Here is a 21,131-nt window from a genome sequence, read left to right as displayed (position 1 = left end):
AGATCCCAGGGCCGGTTACCATTTTCATGGGCTGAGTGCAACAGCCCCACACATGCCTCTGATTTGGAGATTGCACCAAACTGCTGATTAGATTGCTTAATAATGCATCAATTAATGGCTTTCTCAGGCTTAATCGGGATTAAACCCACAGAAGCCATTAATTGACATGTTATTAAGCAATCTAACCACTTAAACTCTAAAATTAATTATATTAATTAAACTCTAAAATGAATTATCATAAAGCTGTGCACACCATAAATTGTAACCAGTGCCATCTAAGCACTTAATTAAACTCCAAACTGAAGTATCTTATATAAATAAAGCTATACACAACATGAATTGCAACTAATACAACTGTCAGAACCTAGTAACTGAATGCCTCTGGCACAGTGGAAAGTCCCGGCGCAAGAAAATCCCCACCAAGTCCAACGGTCACCCCCATTTGTGTTTCAACAGCCCGTATAATTGGCTAGCCCCTGCACACTGCCCATTGGCCGGTTACCAAATTATACCCACTTGGTAAATAGTGATTGGCTTGTTAACCATATAAAGGTAAAAGCAGTTTCTGCCCTTGTTGGAGAACTCCACATGCATCCTGGAGTAAACTTGGCAGACTGATCACCCACCAACGACTCTCCGTCACCGATCCTCCCGACGTACCCCCTCCCTGTGCACTCGATAAGCCGTTTATGGAACGTCTCGTCTCGTTTTAAAGAGCTCTCGCTACGTTTGTAACTGCAACTTGAATCAATTTTCTTCCTGCACTGCACGCATCAGTGGCGTAAGTAAACAATCTATTTTCTACCAATACGCTTCTGTGCCTGATTCCACTCCACTCGCCAAGTACCCACCTGCCGTGCCGGGCTACTGGCCATAGCCCAGCAAGCGAGTTGGCAACGACAACAACCATATACACTTTATCAAAGGACATAAAAAGGAGTTTACTGAAACTGATGTTAACCTTGAGACAGACAATTCATGCTAACTATTAAATGCGAGCATGCTGCATCCAACCACAGTTGCTGCAGACATTCTCTGTCTCTGCGGGGTGAACACTTGTCCATACATTGAGATAGCAAGCTCAGCATCTACTGAGTTCATTGGAATGGTGAGGAAGCAACTTGTCAGGATGTACAGATGTGGAAACTGGTCAGAGTCCCCGAACACAGGCACAGGCATCTGGCACTCTTTGACAAAGTTCATGTAAGCAACACTTTCATTGTCATGTTCTTTCCCCCATCCCAGGATTGCTTTCAGTAGCTGAGGATCACAACTCAGAAAAGGCAACTGGTTGGGGTTCAAAATGTGAACAGCACTAAGGAAGGGGGCAGCCAGTTGTCTGAACTGCAGTTGTACCACAGGGACAGATGGGTCATTCCTGTAGTGCTGGTTCAGCTTCACAACTGTTGTCTGGAACAGGTCTCCTCTCCAGTGGTTTTCATGAGGACAGTTTGGCAGTTCTTGCAATACCATGTTTTCAGTCCAGCTTATCAAATCCAGCCCCTTGTTGTGTGTGTGGTGGATCACAGCTGGCTGGCCTTCAAACAAGGCAGGAGGTCCATGAACCTAGTGCCATTGTCAGCCACAAACATCACTTGATATTGAATGTCACCTCACCCTAAGATATCATGAAGTTTAAGCATGCACTCTTTGCTGGGTATGATTTTCAGCTCCTCGTCCACAAACGGTTGATAGTGCTAGATATGCTTGGCGTGGTAATGGACTGTGTTGAACCATGAATCCCATCTTGTGAGCACAGGCTCTGGTGGCAGTGGCACAGTGCCATGTGAGCCCCCAGTTTGACTAGCAACAGACTTGGACAGTGTCTGAAGGCTTTCTTGAAAGAGGGCACCAGGCTAGCCACATCAGGGAACTGCATGCGCCGTATGTCACTTACTGAGGACAGAATGTGAACGTTGCAGGTGACATGAACAGCATTGGGCAACATTCCTTGGAGCACGTCGGAGAAAGCTTTGCACGTGTACATGGCAGTGTCAGACAAGAATGCTGAAATCTTGTTAAAGTCTATGTCATAGCTGACAATTACCATCACAATGGCTTGAGACACAGTAGAAAAATGGACAGATGTGAGCTGGACCAGCTCAGTTTGAAACAGGCAGGTACTGGTCTGTCCAGCTCCCGAGTACAAATAAAATAAGCAGCACCTAGTTATCTTGAGGGTTGTTGTGCTTCATCATCCACAATGGATAAGGAGTCATACTCTGCAAAGGCAGACTTTTTTAACTGTACATGCAAAGCACTCACTGCAGGCAGATAGTCTTTTTGAAGCTTGTTGGTATGTGGAAAGCTGCCAGCATCTGGCACATTTTGATTCAGGTAGTACCTTAAGTTTGAGCGATCAAGTTTCTCTAGTAGGATGTTCGCCATTGCGAAAACCTCCACAAAGGAAAATCCCACCTCTTGCCTTGCCAAGCTGCTTTCTGTGGTCATTTTAAAGAGGGAGGACATGGTTCCTTGTTTCTTGCTCTGACCTTCAGCCTCTGCAACAGCCTTCTGCTTCATGTATGCCTTGAACTCTTAAGTTTTGATATACATTGGGTTTCCTCAACACATTCAGAGTTACGTTGTCGGTGGCACAGAAGAGTGCCTCCATCTATGCGCAAGATCCCTTCAGGATACAATCTTATATCGTCTAGCGTTGAAACATATTTGGGTGCCTTGGAGGATTTCTTCGAAGTCATCATCCTTGCTTCTCCTCAGGCTGCAACATGCTGTAACAGCATGCCTGCGGATACTTTAAAACCTGGTTCCCAAATCCTCCCATTTGCCTTTCTGGCTCTGAACTGGCTCCTGGACTGAGCCTATATCACTGGCTCAGCCTCTGATTTGCTCTCTCTCCCTCCTCCCAATTCCCCATGTACTTCAGCACTCCAGGGCTTCCCTTTTCTCTTCTTCCAGCTTTTTTTTTTCTCAGCGAGACTGCTTTTTTGTGGAGCCCAACCAAAATTGCAGTTTCTGCAAATATCTAAAAATGAATGATAAGTAACAGAAAATTAGGTTTGAAGGGAGTTTAGGAGGTCATCTAGTCCAACCCCCTGTTCAAAGCAGGACCATTCCCAACTACATCATCCCAGCCAAGGTTTTGTCTAGCCAGCTCTATAAAAACCTCCAGGGAAGGAGATTTCACAACTTTTCTGTGTAACCTGTTCCAGTGTTGTACTGCTCTTCTAGTGAGGAAGTTTTTTCTAAAGCATGTATACCCTGCGAAGTAATGGCAGAGCTCCAGGACACCCAAACTGTGGATCCCAAGTGGGTCAATTTCTTTGTCAGTTGCAGCTCTTCCAAAGACAGCAGCCTGTGTTAGCTGTGCTTGAGACCAATGCTCCTTTAAGAAGAGTGTTCTCCATAATAAAAACTATATGGATAGACCAGAGATATAGGATGAGATCTAAAACTGACACTTTTGTCACGCTCTGAATTCAAGACAGCTGCAGGAAATTGTGCTCAGTTCCACAAATTCATCCTTGAAAGAAATGACCTCTTGACAGCAGCAACAAAAACCAAAAAATATGCCTTTAAGAAGAGCTATCATCAGAAATCTTAGTAGGGAACATTCTGTTGCATTGGTCCCTACTTTAGCAAATGAAAAGGTGGGGAACCATATCAGTCCCACCCACACACAGCCCCAAACCCTCTCTAACCTTTACCCTCATCCTAGCTTGGGATGCTCCAGCACTCCCTAACCTTAGCCCAAGCAGCAGACCTCTACCAGTCTGAACATAAAAATGAGACTGGAGACTTGCTGAAACTGTTAGTGTGAATTACCAGTAATGAGAAAATTATACCATTAGAAGGGAGGGAAGTTGTGAGGGCAGCCACTTATCTTTACTGTTTAGAATCAAGGACTGAGTGAATGTATGGAAGAGATTTCACACTGAGCACTATTCATCATATTTATTAAGAGACAAGAATCATGCGGAAAAATAAAGGTTATATCATAATGCATAAGGGAACAAAATTAAGTTTTCAGAGGCAAATGAAAGTCTGGCATTTCCTAACCTTTGAGTGCCTGACTTTGCCACCTTAACGTCTTTCCGATATAGGATTTTGTATGTAATGCATATTTTGAGTAGGTATATCAGGTAAAATGGCCTTTGAAGATGCTCCCTGTCCTGGGAAACTCATTCTAAGGTCAGATAGACAAGTGGACGCAAGTTAGGGAAGGTTTATAGATAGGTTTTAATACAGATCAGATTTAGAGAAATGTTTTTTTTCATAAAAATAATCTGTTGAATGTTGTAATGCCCTTTTCCAATGGCCAGCATTCATCCCTCAAGAGTACAGAGCAATGGGCCAATGTGTATATGCAATTATTCTTCTGATGAGGAATTAAAGAAACAGATTTTGAGTTCTATCCACAAGGGGTCATAAAACCAGGGGGGGGGAACTATTTGCTATTATCCTTGCTAGTCATCAACATGGTGGCTGCAGTACATCTTTTGAGAGAGCCAGAAAGGATGAGTTAGTAAATACCAGCTGCTTTCTGCATCCAGCTCCTGCTACAAACAAGCTTCCTTGGCCTTGCTACTTCCCCAGTCTCAGTCGGCGCAGTGTGCAGACCAGCCCTTAGAGATGATGTCATTTTATTCTTGGTCCAATGAGGAAAGCAAAGTGCAGGCTCTTTTGTGTGGCCTGGGATTATAACTGGGGCTGCGGACAGCATTGAGGGGATTGAGCATACAAGTGCTGCATCTCAGCTCAGAGAGAAGTGTTTGCTGTTGCTGCTGCTGCTGTCGCTGCCAATCATCAGAATGACTCTCCAAGTAAGAGTTCCTGCTTCTTAGGGAAGTGAGGATGGAGATACGCTGAAGTGTCCATGGGCAGTGCCTTGCTGCGACAGTGCAAGTCTTGGCAGAACAAAGACTACTATTTCAAATTGTGGTTGCCTGGCAGCACAGCCAGTTACTTTTTAAATCAAGGTGCTTAAATGGTGTGCAGGGGAGTTAAAGTTTCCTGTTTTGCATTCGTTATTCATTGGTTTATGCAATTTCGGGGTGGATAGGAGCACGCTTGCTTGAAGGGTGAGGTTTATTTGGTACATGCATTAGTTTGCTTTGTGAGTTGCCTGTATTTGCTTTGAATGATGCACTTTTATATACTGTGTAAATATATTTGAGAATGCCTTTTCTTTTTAGGAGTTGCTTAATTATGATATATTTAGAATTATGCAAAGAGACAATTTTCCAAACTTCAAAGTTATTGGGATGTGCAGTTTTGGACCTAAGATTTTTTTTTAGGGAATAGCTAGTAGTGCATCATTATTTAGATGCATGCATTCTTCTTGGGGTGGGGGTAGTATTTGGAAGGGTACATGTTGGTCATTGGCAAAATTCAACTGTCTCCTCTCCCAGTGCTGGATCTGAGGTGTTTTTATGAAGCCAGCCCCTGCTGCTGGTTTTCAGCCTCCTGTCTTTGCAGTCATATGCATGCACTTTCCTTTTTTGCCCATATCCTGAGACTCAGCCAATTTTCTTCTGTTAAGTTCCTTGTTCTCTCTCCAAGACTTGCAAGCTCTTTCAACTCTAGAGTTACCATAGTTCCAGCTCCAACAACGAGGACACCTGTCGCGCGGGGGGTATATGATTGTGGGGCGGGCAGTGATATGTTGATGCCCTGCCCCTGCCTATGCCATTTGCACTCACTCCCAAGCCACAGCCCCCTCCAGCCCTACTGCTGCCCCTCACTCCTGACCTGCAGTACCCTAGAAACAACTGGGCCATGCTGGTGCCTGTCACTTCTGACTCACCTTCCCCTGGCGCTGCCAGCATCCCGCACTCCTGACCCAAAGTCCCCCCCCCCCCCCGGTGCCCCTCACTCCCAAGCCACAGTCCCCCCAGTCCTGCTGGTGCCCCTCACTCCTGACCTGCAGCCCCCTTTCCCCCAACAGCCTTGCAATGTCTTCCAGCTGCCCTACCCCTGTGAACAAGGGCACCAGCTCCGGTGCCACCAGAGCCATGCAGCTCCCTATTGCCCCCAAAAGGCCCTGACCCCTACCCCAACTGAAGGAGTAGGTGACTCCTTCGCTCTGCCGCAGCCCCAGCACCCAGACAGCTTCCCCCTGTGCCAGCTGGCACCCACCCCCCTCACACACCCATCCCCTCCACACACACACACACACACACACACACACACACACACACACACACACACACACGCATGCATGTGCCCTCCACTCCCCCCAGTCCCTCAGACAGTTCCCAAGCCTTGGCCCCCCCACAAATGTACCTGCATGCAGCTGCTGGAGCTGCTCCCACCACCCTGCCTGGCTGCATGCCAGCCATGTGCATGTGCATGTATGTATGCGTGTGTGTGTGGACATCCATGTGGTGCTCCCTGCCTACAGTTGCCCTCCCCCAACTGCCCCCAGCCCCAAGCAGCTCCTTGCTAGGGGAAGCCAGGAAGTGCCGGGAAAAAACTCTGAAGTTGATCTGGCAAAAATCCTGGACATTTGATCATATTTTTTTTTAAAAACACCCAGATGGAGAGCAGAGGATCCAAAAAGAGGACATGTCCAGGAAAACTGGGATGTATGGAAACCCTATTCATCCCAGTCCTGTTCTCAGCTGGGTTGGTGCCAGCGTGGTGCCCAGCAGAGGTATTAGCGATGGCTCTGGGTGAGGTCACGGCAGTAACAACCTGCCCCAGATGTTGGGAGTGCATTGTCAGAGAGTGGAGATTCTGTCCGGGCGAAATGTTAACATCCAAGTACCTGACTGCAAAAGAGCTGGCGTGCAGTGATGTAATACAGAAGAGGTTTGTGCATGTCACTGCACTTGAGAAAACTAGGAACTTCTTTCAACACAGGGTGAACAGCCAAAGCCCAAACCTAGTTCTGACACTTTTAAAGCCAGGATTTATCACTACTCAGCAGTAATTGCCCTTGAGCAACTGGAGCTGGTTGTGTAGCTTCCCTCACAATGAACGGGTAAGGTATCTCCCCCTTACCACACACGTACAATTACTTGGGAGTACAATTTAGCTTACCTCATGGTAATTTGCTGTACCTGTAAATGACTAAATGCAGAACTGTTCTAGCAGGAGAATGAAGAATAAAGGTTAGGGAGAAAAAGTAAGAAAAGGAGTAAAAGCCCCAAACCTTTCAAGAAAACAAAAATCTATTATCAAATATGGAACTGTTACAAATGACTTTCTCCCAGTGTGGTTTTACATATAGCAGTATCTTTTAAGCAATATAACATTAAAATTATTATGGATAATAACTCATACCCTCTTTTTTTCTCACAAATCTCTCTTCTATGAACATGTAGGAAAGATGAAAGATGAAACAGAACTATCAGTTCAAGAAAAAAAAAGTTTAGACCATACCTGAGTTTGTGTTCTCCTCATATTTCATATCGGGAGATTATCAAACATATCACTTCCAGGTAAAGAAAGAAGTCAAGTTATTAATTATATAATTGTGCCAGACTTGAGGTAAGGCATGTTTAATGCCTTACCTCAAGGCATTAAAACTAATTTTAGTTTTTAAATTAACATGGCATTTAGTTTTAAACATGCCTTACCATTTAATTAAGGTAAGACATGTTTTAGTCTGGCATGCCAGACTAAAACATTTTTGTTTTAGCACTAAGAATGAGGATCTGTGGAGTCCAAACGGCCTTCATTTTAATGTAGCAATTTATTCCAAAGGCAGATGATCTTGCCATCTGCACTGTAAGAGTCTTTGAAGTTCTGCCACCAAGGCCATAACATTGCATTGCCTAAAAGCTAGTTCAGCTGTTTTGGTTGTACTATTCTCTGCATTAATTATTTATGCTATTCATCATTTGATTCAGTATTCCAAGAGAAATTAAATATTCTCTGGCCTTTACCTGCTGTAAATGATGTGAAGTGGCAGGGCCATGGTCAAAATGAAAGACATAGGGCTAACTTTATGCCTGACAAAAGTTCACTAGACATGAATTTGTTCTTTTGTGTAGAGTGGTAAATCTGCTTATCATATACAAAATTTTAAAAATCTTAGGTGCTGGAAACCAGAATTGTCTTGATCCCTTCATGTTCATATTTTGTACCAATTATTATTACCCATTTAATATCTGCTTCCACAATATCAGTCTATTAATTTGTTTGTTTTATTTTTCTATGGGCAAGTGAGAGGCATGTATGGAGATGAAATAATCTCTAACATCCTATGTGGATGTAACAGATACTGAAGCTGTTTGTCCTGATGTAATACACTGAAATATTTTAGCACCATCATGGGCATAAGATACATTAATTTAAGACTTCCCTTGATGAAAGAGAGACAAACTACCATAGGTTAATTTGTGCTTACAGTCGGGTAAAGCCATGGAGCAAATTTCTGGCCCTGTATGTCTTTCAGTTATTTGTTCACATGCTTATGCTCCCAGTTTTCATTATGCTGAGAAAATTGTGTTTTTGTCCATCGTTCCAAATCACACCCTCAAATAATAACTCTCTTTACTTGCAGCCCACAGAATTCTGATGCCTTTATACATATATTTAAAACTCTTTATTGGGATTTTGGGGTATGGTGCCCGGGTGGTTAAGGCATCTTGCTACTGCTCCAGAAGGATGAGGTTCAGGCTTGCTGTGGGCTCATGCTGAAGGCCACTCGCAGTTGGCCTAGCTGTAAATGAGTACCTGGTTGTTCGGGCTGAGCAGTCAAAGGCAAATGAATGCAATGCCAATGTGTATGGTGTTGGCTATATAAATTGGCACTTGATCATGCTGACCCTATGGATCACTAGGCTCAGGATGGACTCTTGACCTTTTTGATTTGGGATTTTTATTAAAGAAAAGTTAAATCCAGAAATGAGATCTAAGTACCTGGGGTTACAGGTTTTTTTACCTAAAGTAAACCATTGAGTCAAAGGACGTAAATCATCTCTGTGGTAACCCTACCAAAACGCATACTTTATCCAGTGAATACACTGCAGAGTTACAAACAAACTAGTGGCAACGGATGCCTAGCCAGTCATTAATATTGTACATGGGACAGAAAGAGAGCTACATCATTATATAAACTACAGTTGTTCAGTGGGCTTAGAAAGAATAGAAATCATTTTGTGGTTTGAACCATGACAGTTATTACCTAAATCTGCTACTATGTGACTGGTTCTGCAATGCTTTGGAAACCAGCACTGGTTTGTTATATTAGGACTAAGCTTCTTATTTAACTGGAGGATTATTTGTTATTAACATTCTGCACTATAGAGATGTCTTTTCATTTCTAATACCCTCCGGAGAAATCTCCTTAACTGTGTTTTTACAAATATCTGTGCCTTGTGCTATAGAGGAAGTAAACCTATATGATCATAATGGTCTCTTCTGGTTAAACTCTATGAACTGCAGTTTAATGAGATGCTCATCCTTAGTAATAGGACCACATTTCCACTTTTTATGTGGTTCCCTATCTTTACATCAGGATAACATGTTTTTCTGTCCCTAGTATTGTCTCTTTAAGGAGCAGCCAGCCCCAACTCCTTTTTCTCTTGATTACCATGGGATCCTACCCACCAGTTACCTGAGTTTGCTTTTCTGAAGTATAGTATCAATATTCTGCTGCTCTCCTTCTTTCATTCCTTCCTTCTAATAAGCAGTAAATCTAAGAGAGGCGGAACTCCAATGGATGCTATTCCCAAAAATCACTGGGACTCTTACTCACCTAACCTTGCTGCCTAGGATAGCCCTGTCTCCTTGTTGTAACTACTAAGGCTTAGCCGCTGTGGACATCTTGGGTGCTTGTACACGTGATGCCATTACCGTGTACATGTGACGAAAATGTCATTTTGTGTGACTTAATGGCATCACACTGTACACATGCAAGAGTTTGGGGGGTTTAAATTAGTTTGTCATTGCAAACTAAACTACATCCTGATGCAAATTGCAGCTGTCAGCTCACCCGTCAGCCATGGGAGAGGTGGGCAGGCTCCACAGAAAGAAAGGATCAGGCCCCTCACCACTTCTGCCTTCAGCAGGCTCCTGTGGCTGACAGGACACCTGGGGCTGCCCAGAAATGGGCTGGCTTGCCCTGGGGCAGTGCAGGAAGATGGCAGGAGGGCAGCTGGGTTTGCTGGTGGCTGGAGAAGGCAACAGGATGGTACACAGGGCACTGGAAGCCCGAGTGGGCTGCTAGGTGGCTGGGTGCTGCCTAAGCTCAGAAGTGCCTGATCCAACAGTTTCCCCAAGCTCACCCGGACTTTGCCCCTTGCACCATCTCCACCACCAGCCTACCCAGCCGCCCTCCTTTTGCCTTCCCGCACTGCCCCAGGGGCAAGCTGGGTATGTTGGTGGCTGGAGAAGGCGACAGGGATCGTGCACGGGGCGCTGGAAGCCTGGGCAGGCTCAGGCAAGCTTTGGATTGGGCGCCTCCAAAGTGGGGCAGCACCCAGCCAGCTAGCAGCCTGGGCAGCCCTGTGCACTTTCCTTACTGCCTTCTCTGTCCGCCAACACTCAGCTGCCCTCCTGCCACCTTCCTGTGCTGCCCCAGGTGCAAGCCAGCCCATTCCCAAGTGGCCCCAGGCATCCTGTTGGCTGCAGGAGCCTGCTGAAGGTAGAAGCAGTGAGGTACCTGACACTTTTTTTTTTTTGGCGGAGCTTGCCCACCTCTCCAGTGGCTGGGGTGGTGAGCTGCCAGTGGGCTGAGTGGCCCTATAGCTGCGTGGGGCCACAGTCCTTCCCTCCACAGGACAGAGCTGGATTGGGCTGGGTGTTGCCTCTGAGATGGGGCAGCCCCAGGGGGCACTGCCACTGCGAAGGGAAGGACCAGGGCCTCCCGTAGCTCGGGGCGCTACTCAGCCCGCAGGCAGCTTGCCCCTGCAGCTGTGGGCAGGCTCCAGCTCTGACAAAAAAATAAAGAAAAGGATCGGGCCTCACTATAACATGACAGAAAAATTGAAGTGGTGGGCATATTCTATACCCCCCTTTCCAATTTAGGGGGCATAGAATAACACCCTGACTAAATCCCTGTCACATGTACAAGCATCCCTCATTGCTTGAAACAGCACTGCAAGATGGCAACAGAACAAAGCCCAAAGTGCCTCTACTCACAGGCACTCACACAAAGCAACCAAGATTCTCCTTTTTCTTCCAAGCAGCAGTCCCACTCAAATTCTCCTATTTGCTGGCTCTTGGTGTTGCTCATTCCTGATGTCACTGGGACTTTGCAATCAGTTGCAACAAGGATGATTGGTAACAGATGGTGCCAGACTCAGGCATCAGTTCACAAAAGGAGAAATTTTAGGCACCTTATACAGAGTTCCCTTTCACAGCTCTAACAAGTTACAAATTGCAATGGACACAAGGCTCCTAGAAGTTCATAAAGAATGCGAGTTTATTCTCACAGGAAAAAGCACCTGCACCCAGATACATAGACACTAAACATGAGACCAGGTCTCCTCACTGGAAGTTAATTACAAGGACCAACCTATACCATTCCAATCAAGAGGACTCAACAGTCATTGTGTTTTTTAACAGCTGGGTGAAAGGGCACACTGATCGTTGCTGCCCCTTTGGAGAATTCCTATATCCCGGCTAGCTCAGCCAATGAATAGATTGTAGGAACACGTGAAAATGCAATTTTAGTAAAGTAGTGGAGTCATTCTTTTGTATTCAGTACTTTTACCAATGCAGCAGATGGCATTGGTAAGAGGAGTGTACTTGTGTAGAATGCTCTTTTTGTAATTTGGCATTTCCAGCTACTTTGTGTGCCTTTCAAGTTGTGTCACTAAAAGGCATTTCTGCACTGCTCACTTCCCATATAAGTCAGTTCTGCACTGCTCCCAAACTGGAAGCAGTGTTGTCATGTTCTTGTGGCATTGTGGGTGAATTAACTGATTCTTCCTCTCACTGCTACCTTGTTTTTGGCTCAGGAAGTTGTGTGCATGGAGTACATCAAGTGTTTCACCATGACACTGCCTGGCTTGAAAGTAAGTATGTAGTCAGGCCCTAAAATTGGAAAGTTCTTTAAGAGGTATCCTCCATTGGACTTCATCAGATTTAATTAGAGCATGACCAAGAATAACACTGTTTTTGGACTTCTGGTTCTGCTTGTGGAAATATGGAACAAGTGCTCACAGTACTCTCTGGAAAAAAAATAGCTATTTCAATAGGATAATGCAGGTCATGCACTTAGTTTAAGAAAATAAGGCATCTCCATAGTATATCACAGTGTTTAATAGATGCCCTTTCCCTACAGGAAGTAAGGGAATTATACTAGGGAAACCTTCCCATTTTTAGGAGGCTTTCAGTGGAAAAGCTTTTAAAAGCCTGCCTTTAGTTATTACTAATCTGTAGTGCTAGTGGGAAATGCATACATTGGTTTGTCTTACCAGATTCTGCAAGTCTCCAGTTGACTATTTTTTATGTATTTATAAGAAAAGATTCAGAAGACCAAATTAACCAAGCTCAGTTGGTTTCTTTATTATGACAATACAATTGTTAAATCAGTCAACATCATTGACACATGTTGACCCCCCCCATTGCCCTCCTCTCCCCCCCCCACCCCAAGTCTGTTAGAATGGCTACAGCATTTCATAGAGCAAGGTTGGTACACCTTCCTAAGTCCCCAATATTTATAGCACCTTTGTTTTAAAAAAAATTAACCAGTAAGATTTTTCAGGCATCATCACAGACAACATGGAAAGGGTCCAGAGGAGGGCATGATCAGGGGTCAGAAGGGTAGGCCCTACGATGAGAGGCTAAGGGACCTGAACCTGTTCAACCTCCACAAGAGAAGGCTGAGGGGGGATCTAGTGGCCATTTACAAGCTAGTTGGGGGGACCAGCAGGCATTGGGGGGGGGGGGGAGGGGAAAGAGAGTCCCTGTTCCCCCAAGCACTACCAGGAGTGACAAGAAATAACGGCTGGGGCACTGTAACAACCTCATGCCCCAGCCAGCCCCAGTCATGTGTGCTTTGGTGCACGTAATTGCTCCACTGTAGGACAGTACTTGTCCTGGACAGTACTGTCCTATAACAGAGTTAATTAATTTATAATGCCTTAATACAGGCACACGTGTAGATGGTGATGCTTTCCTGTGCAGCTAATTAGTCAGCTCTGCACTACAGCTCATGTGTAGATGCACCTAATAACATGTACACATTTCATTTTGCTCCCTGTTTGTGGGGGGGAAGAGGGGTTCTGTAGAAAGCCATGAAATTTGAAAACTTTGAAATCCTTCATCATTTACTTCTGTGACTTGGTTGAGCCAGCACAGTCACTTACCAAAAAGAAACGTCAGGGTGAAGACACAGGTAAGTAAAGGCTTGTCTAATGGTTATGGCAAGGGCTGATCAGGGGAGTGCAGAATTTTCTACCCGACAGGCTACATCGTGCTTATGCAGACTGATATGGCAACCTCGCGATTCCAGCTGATCAGACCAAGTCACAGAAATAAAACTGACAGCTAAGAAACAACATGTGACATTACTGAATACATAGCATATTATTGCAGAAACTTCATAGACATTAGGGCTGGAATGGACTTTGTGAAATCATCAGGTAGCCCTGCCCAAGGGGCAGGAAGTCACCTGGGGTCAGATCACCCCAGCAACATAAGCATCCAAGTGTTGTAGGGACTTTTTGTATACACCTTAAACGTACCATATTTACTCAAATCCAGTACAGCTTCAAACTTAAAATGACCCTTCCCTCCAATAATTTCGAAGCTATACATGGATAATTATAAATGTTACAATTTTTCATGTACAGAATCTAATTAGTGGACAGTCTGTTGTTGTGGGGAAAGCAGTGGCAGGGGGCAAGGGCCCTTGTCCTGCCTCAAGCTTGTTCCTGCCCCTCCCGGGTGCATGCCCCCTGTGCTTGTCTCCCCGCTCCCTGCCCCGTGCCTGCATCCTGCTCCTTGCCCCCCCCATGCCTGTCCCTCCATTCCTTGCCCACACCCCCAGTTCCTCCCTGAATTCTGCCCTCACCCCCTTCCCCCTATGCCTATGCTTGCACCCTGCCTCATGCCACCACTTACCTTTTGCTGCAGTTCTGCCCCAGAGCCAGAACAGTCAGCAACAACAATGTCCCCAGCCTGGCCTGTCCATGGACAAGTGACAGCAGCTCTCAGCCAGGACAGATGAGGGCTGGAGGGACCAGAGCTGGGGAGGAATGTAAAGAGGGAGGCACCTTCAAGGGAGGCCATACTGCATCATCTACCCTGTGCTCTCCCTGAGCCTTACAGGTGGGTTTCCCTCATTCCACCTCTCCCTCCCGCCCTGTGTTCTCTCCCCACGTGCCCCTGGCTTCAAGCCCCTTCCCCGCCTAACGATCCATCCCAACCTGGGGCAGAATTGGCTTCAGTCCTGAGCCGAGGCCAAAGCCAGAGCTGACCCACCACCTGCCCCAGGTGGGTACTCAAATCTAAGACGAAGCTTTTTTTCTGTATGCTGACTGGGGGGGGAGGAAAACCTCATTTTGGATTTGAGTAAACACAGTATGTACATTACTTCCTCCAACATTTTGCTATGACTTCCTTGCAAATATATCAACTTTTAGATGGAACATATTGCATATGATGTCACCTGGACTTTTGGGTTAAATCAATGCAAATGATGGGGGGGGCAGCGGCTCAGAGATCACAGGAAGAAAATGTAAGTGATTTTTAGCGTGTCTCGGGCACAAAATGAAGCAGAATCTGTACTAAAGACTGTGCGGGCCGGGCCCTGAGCCCGCCCTCGTCGCCATGCGCGGCGGTGATTCCAATCCGGCCACCATGGGCAAGCCGGGGGCGAACCGGACCCGTCTCTGGTGCACGCGGGCTGTGGCCGTCAGCCCGGACACGTGGGGTGGGAGAAACCGCGGGATGGTTTTGTGCACACGAGTTAGAATTAGTCACGGAGGTGTAACGGTTGATTGAAAAGATTGTTTACTTACACCCAAAGATGGTATTGGTGTAGGCTGGATAAGTTTCCAGACACAGCTCCCGCTTGAACCCTCGTTGGAGGACTCTGACAAAACGATTGCTCCCACGGAGTTTGCTAGGCTCCGCAGGTCCGGTTAAGTTGAATTCAAAAAGCTTCCCCGGAGCTATTCAGGCTCCGTGGGTCCAATAAGTTTTCCCCGGAGTTTGCTAGGCTCTGCGGGGTCCGAAGTTATAGGAAAGGGATACATCTAGGATTGCGCTCGGTGACAGGCGAGAAGTGAAAGCTCCGTAGGCTCGGCTCTATTGCCTCTCTCTGCCTGCTTAGGGGAGGCGCGCCGGATCCGCGAGGGTCCACAGCGCTTGGAGATCTTCGCACAGAATCTCTCTCTCCTCCCTCCAGCTTGGGCGGAAACTACCCAAGCCTTATGTACGGCTAGCAAGCCAAATCGCTAGCCGCCACGTATGCCTAAATTAGGAGTCGGCCAATAACATGGCGTGGACTCTAATACAAATGGCGGGAACTTCTTTGCGGCAAGCATCACTACAATGCAAAAGGAATGCACACTACAAAGAAGCTGTAATTTGGCGGGAAATCCCCCGTTGCACCAGAGCTCTCTCTAGCAGCAGAGAGCTCTACCATGCAAAGAAAGTGACAAAAATGGCGGGAAATAATTTAGCAGTGCCGAAGCACGCGCACACACAAAAAAAAAAAAAAAAATCACAACTTTGGGTTGTGACAAAGACTACCCTCTGCACTGAAACCAAGATACATAGGGACAGATAGTAGCTGGCTCTGCATGAGATGAGAGAAGAGGATGAAAAGACTTTCAGTCCCAGAACTCATTCATCCATTGCACCTCTGCAATAGATCACTATAATGTGTCCTTGGGCACTTCACAGGTGAGGGTCAAGCTCCAGTTAGCCTGGGCACCCACCCCATTGTAGCAGACTGGTGCCTCAGGCCCTAGCACCCACACACACATTAACTGTTGCACCTCCAGTAGAGAATTGAAAGAAACACGGTAATGCACCCACCAGTTTTTCATAGGACGGTACAGATTAGTATGTGGTCCTCATTACTTAGATATAAAAATATCCTAAGGGAAGAGAATTTGGCTTCTTTTAACAGAGTTGATTTATTAACCAAGCTGGTCATATTCCTGATTTATTAATTTTGGCATCAGTGACAATGTGGAAACAGCCAGTACATGTATGTTATACTGAGCACTTGAAGCATGCAAGTTGAGGGACAAAATGTCTAAGTCTGTATTGTTTTGATTTTTCTTTCTTCTTATCAGGCTGACTTTGACAGTGCTGCAGAAGAGGTAAAAAAATTAAAAACAAGACCAAGTGATGAAGAACTGAAGGAGCTATATGGACTCTACAAACAGTCTACTGTTGGAGACATTAATATTGGTATTTTTCTCTGTGCATATTCATTTTACCATATTTAATTCTGTAACTTTAAAGCTATTCAACAATCTTTAGGTGAGATTGCATAGGTGACAACAAGTTTATTTATCTGTTTCTTTTGGCAGAGTGTCCAGGAGTGCTAGACTTAAAAGGCAAAGCCAAATGGGAAGCATGGAACCTTAAAAAAGGTGTTATAGTATTTAAGTTTCTACTATTTTCATTGCTTTTATAGAATACCAAATAAGGAGATGTAATGACTGCTACTTTCCATTGCAGGTTTATCAAAGGAAGATGCCATGAATGCCTACATCTCTAAAGCAAAAGAGATGATAGAAAAATATGGGATCTAGAATATTCCAGATAATTTCCAGGGGGGAAGAAAAACAAACAAACAAAAAAAAAAAAACCACAAAAAACACACCAATAACTCCTCAGAAGCTAATGAACTAACTATTTTGAGGAAAAAATGCAATAATGTTTTCACATTTAGTTTGACACCATGATTTACTAAGCATGAATTATTTAACTGTAAGAAGCAATTTACATATGTATGGAACTTCTCAGATACCGAGTATGAATATTTTGAATAAAGTTACCAATTAGATTGGTTTAGAGATTTCACCTGTCTCTCTCTCTCTATATATTTTAGGGGCAGAAGTATTACATCTAGTTTCCTACTCTTTGAGTGAATTCTGAAGATAACATTTTTAACTGTCATTCCCCCCCCCCCCCCCACCCCAACAGGTTATGGGATAAAGTGGGATTCTAATAACACCACAAATAAAATAAAGCAAGCATTTTTCAATGCCCTGTATAGTAGCAACTAATGAGGTCTCAAAGAGGATAGATTTAAAGAAAATATGACTAATTTCTTAGGTTCAATATACTGTAGCTTGACTAGCACAAGTAATTCTGCTTCTATTTCAGTCATGGAGATAAATATAAGAAAGCTATATTAGTTGGCATAAGAATGCTATATTTTAACTGGAAGTGAGACCCAAATGATTGCTTGGGCCAGGTTCCTAAGTTAGAGGGAAGCTAGGAAACTACTGATGCTGAAGAAACTCTTTGGTTGCTTTTTGCCTGCTAGCTTCTTACCATCCTCAAATCCTGGTCTGCTTGTCGCAGAGAAAACCGAGTGGCTTGCGGACTGCCTACTTTTAAGAATTAGAAAGTTTCCTTCCTTCTCTTTTTCTAACAATTGCCTCAAATGAAATCCTGGAAAAATCTTTTGCCATATATAATACAATATTAATAAACTCTTAGCCATTAAACTACAGCAAGTTTCTTATCTTGTCATCTCAATTGTGCAATTACATAGGAAAGGTTCCTTATTATTTATTTCCTTGGACCAAGCTTATACCCTCCCCACAAAAAATAAAAGTGAATATTCAGAAATCAGCATTTTCTATGCATTTTGTTATATAATCTATTATGAAAGTTTCATTAGAAGGTTCCAGCAGAAAAAAGTGGCCTCCAGGAAGTTCGTGAATAGTGGTCTCGCCACTTGTTACATCCTTCCATTCTGAAAAAGAATCAAATATTTAAAGAATGTAAGAAATGTCAGGTAATATTAGTTTTACCTAATATATTTAAAGGTTAATTGAATCATTCTTCCACAAAAATTATTTTGGATCATACACTGAAAGTGCATATTTCCATTTCATTTACAAGATGGTAGACACAGTTAATATATTACAATAGACGTACAGATAAACAGAAGATGTAAAGCAGGCAAATTAGTTACCTTCTAAATCATGTGTCAAATCTTCAGACCCATCAAAGCATGTTAGGTCACAAGAGAGAACATTTTTTGGTTCTGCACAACTGTGAATATCAAAACAGATTTTTTTTAAGTCTTTTACATGGACACCTATGACTAAGCCCTGCCCCTTTCCAACAAGTTTTTTGGTTCTTCATCTTATGTTCTGAGTTTGGTAGGTACTTGCTGCCTTTTTTTCCCCCACGGATTGTAGCCACAATGAAGGAGCCTTGTATGGGACGCACATATAATGGAACTTGGATCATTCATATCTGGATTGTTTGTAGGGCTGTGTGAAATTTCGACAGTTGTTTTGTTTTGGAGGTGTTTTGGCCCATTTCAGCGCCCAAAACACCGAATCCGAAATGAAACAGAAGGCTCCGAAACGAAATGAAATGAAACCATCCCAAATGTTTCAGAGGCGGGCTTGCAGGGAAAACAGAAACTCAGGGGGGAGGATTGCTCTGATTGACATCTGTAGCTGACCAGTGTCTGCAATCTGTCCCTGAGGTCCCTTCCAATCCCAGGGCTCTGAGGGAGGGACGGCAGCCTACTGTTATCCCGCGTGCAGATCCAGGGGCCCATGCCCCCTTGGGAGGACATGCACAGCCCCACACCCCTCCTGGGGGGGCGCAGGCCCCTGGATCTGCACATGGGATAACAGCAGGCTGCCGCTGCCGGCTGAGACCGGTTGTTCAGCACAGCCCGCACCGAACGCTGGGAAGACTGGTGCTGCCACTGGCCCCAGCCAGCAGCAGCCGCATGCTGCCCTCCTGCATACAGATCTGGGGGCCTGCACCCCCCGGGAGGGCTGCAGGGCTGTGCCAGACTCTTCCCAGGGGGCACAGGCCCCCAGATCTGTGTGTGGGGATGACAGCATACTGCTGCTGCTGGCTGGGGCCAGCGGCAGCACCAGTCTTCCCAGCACTCGGCACGGGCTGCACAGCACAAACTCGGGTGCTGCTGCTGGCCCCAGCCAGCAGTGGCAGCATGCTGTCATCCTGCACGCAGATCCGGGGGCCTGCACTCACCAGTGGATTGTAACATCTATCAACTTCTTGAAGGTAGGTGCTACTAAGCTAGTTAGCCATCCAGGTGAAATACATGTTGTACTGTCTACCATTTTATATGGCTTCTCCTGAACTACACCCAAAATATCTGCTGTTTGATGCAACAGTTCTTGAATGGTTTGTAGTCATGGAGTTATGGCAGAAAGCTCCATTCTCTCATCCAGTAAGTGAGAAAATAACTGCTGACATACTATATTTTCTCCTGGATCTTTTCATCAGACCCTACCTCATGTAGTTGGAAATAGGTGGAATCACAATCTAAGCACCCTGCAGTGTCTTGTACAAGAGGAATACTTATGTTAATAACAAAGGAAACTGATTTTCCTGGCTTGCTGTAAACCTCAATAGGACTAAGGATGCTGATAAGGGTAAGAGGCAGTTGGCCAACAGGGAATGATAATTTTTAGGTTCCCTAGGATCTTAGAAAGCAGCTAGGCAAGGCCTTCCTATTGAACTCTGAACCTCCTGAAGAAAAAGTTATTTAAATGTACTCTATGAAGAAGAGTAGAAACATTCCCCTTCTAAAAAGCTATTTAACTGGAGGTCCAATGTAAAACTATATGGGTGTTTATACACATGCTCCAGGATTGGTGGGGGGGAAAAAAAGAGTGGCAACATTAATTAGAGTAGCCTGAGAGCTGCTTTAATTAAAAGCACCCAGAACATCTTGTGTATTACTATCTATCTATCTAAATGGTGGCAGTGGCACTTTAAAGCTCATTGAATGAGCTTTAGATGAAAAATGCCCCTACCACCATTTTGAAGCACAGTGACGTTAATACAGGAGACATAGAAGGCTGCCGGGGTGCAGTAATTGCCACACTCCCGCAGAATCAAGTCTGCTTCAATGCACTAGAATTCCAGCGTGTCAGAACAGCCTCTGTGCTTGTGTATAGGCACCCCATAGAGATTATTTTTACTTCAGAAGAGTGGATTATAGACGCTCCAAGGAAAACATGCTGAATGTAATTATACAAAAACTCTTATATGCTAGGAACAAAGCTTCAGGGTAAAAAGTAGGAGAATCTGATGTGATAAGTCTCATATACAAGTAGTAATTTTTTTTTTAAATGTGGATGAACACTCCTAATTTCAGCATATATATAAACACAGTACCACTTACACAAATGTCTGGAAAACTTCAAGATCTCTTCTTACTGGAGGAATCAAGAGTTTCACAGCATCCTCTCTCTGAAGCCACTCAGGAGGAACACCACCAAGAGAATTTATCCATGAAAAAAGTTCCTCATCAGATACATCCTTTAAAGGTGGGACTGAAGGACGACTTTTTGACTGCAGGCATCAGATAAAACAGGTTAGGAGTTTCAAAGAGTACTTTTTTCCTGAAGAGTTAAGACGTAGAAAAGAAACTTAACAAGAATCTACTATATAGGCTTCTGTCCCATCATAGCACAGTATCATAATGACTGAGTTATAATTTAATGGCTGTTCAGCTTTAAAAATACCTTCAAAAATATTTTTATATAGGTAATAGATTTGTAGGGTGTCTGTATGCATGCAGGGAGGCTGCTCTGATGCTCTGTAATTACAGAGCGTTGAAGCAGACGATTAATCAACTCAATTAATCGAGTCTGCTGGAGCATGGTAATTACTGCGCTCCAGCAGACTCCAGTCATGTGCATCAGCATCCCTACACTGAAAAATGGAAGCAGGGGCACTTTAACTAAAGCTCGTTCACTGAGCTTAAACTAAAGCACCCTAGCCATCATTTTTCAGTGCAGGGGCCCCGATACATGTGATGCTCTGGGTGCTTTAATTAGAGCAGCTCTCAGACCTGGGTAGGGGCAGGAAGGGGAGAGAGCCGCTCTTATTAAAGTACCCTCTTCCCCCCTCCCCTGGAACATGTCTGTAAACACCTGTAGAGAGCAAGGGGTTGCCCTCACATTTCTTTAGAGCAGGGCTGCCCCCAGGCTCCCTCCCAGCCCTGTTCCAAGCATTGCTTCAACTGCAGCAGCAGTCCATGGCTCCAGACACCCCAACGTCTAGCTTCC

General features: G+C 44.8%; 2 protein-coding genes across 8 annotated transcripts in view; one reads left to right on the top strand and one right to left on the bottom strand.

Annotated features, from left to right (window-relative positions):
• Positions 1-4,625: 4,625 nt before the first annotated feature.
• ACBD7 (acyl-CoA binding domain containing 7) lies at positions 4,626-16,908 on the top strand. The gene is made up of 4 exons (XM_006271986.4): positions 4,626-4,784; positions 16,173-16,290; positions 16,413-16,475; positions 16,564-16,908. The coding sequence occupies exons 1-4, from the start codon at positions 4,773-4,775 to the stop codon at positions 16,635-16,637; spliced, it is 267 nt and encodes an 88-aa protein (XP_006272048.1). The 5' UTR covers positions 4,626-4,772; the 3' UTR covers positions 16,638-16,908.
• The window catches only part of OLAH (oleoyl-ACP hydrolase), a 33,111-nt gene continuing 28,752 nt past the window's right edge, over positions 16,773-21,131 (bottom strand). For all 7 annotated transcript variants that reach the window (XM_019497824.2, XM_019497831.2, XM_019497826.2 and 4 more), the window contains 3 exons: positions 20,243-20,412; positions 18,035-18,114; positions 16,773-17,812 (listed from right to left, as the gene is read on the bottom strand). In XM_019497824.2, the coding sequence (XP_019353369.1) occupies positions 17,679-17,812; positions 18,035-18,114; positions 20,243-20,412 (384 nt within the window). In that variant the 3' untranslated portion in view covers positions 16,773-17,678. The remainder of the gene's footprint in view (positions 17,813-18,034; positions 18,115-20,242; positions 20,413-21,131) is intronic.

The sequence above is a fragment of the Alligator mississippiensis genome, chromosome 5 (genome assembly GCF_030867095.1).
Source record: "Alligator mississippiensis isolate rAllMis1 chromosome 5, rAllMis1, whole genome shotgun sequence".
Lineage (NCBI taxonomy): Eukaryota > Metazoa > Chordata > Crocodylia > Alligatoridae > Alligator > Alligator mississippiensis.
Note: the sequence above shows the minus strand (reverse complement) of the source record. Positions and strands in the feature narration are given on the sequence as shown.

Excerpts from the sequence above, each read along its gene's own strand:
- ACBD7 (XM_006271986.4), top strand. Across the intron at positions 16,291-16,412 it reads TGTTGGAGACATTAATATTG|AGTGTCCAGGAGTGCTAGAC; the intron begins GTATTTTTCTCT and ends TTCTTTTGGCAG. Across the intron at positions 16,476-16,563 it reads AGCATGGAACCTTAAAAAAG|GTTTATCAAAGGAAGATGCC; the intron begins GTGTTATAGTAT and ends TTTCCATTGCAG.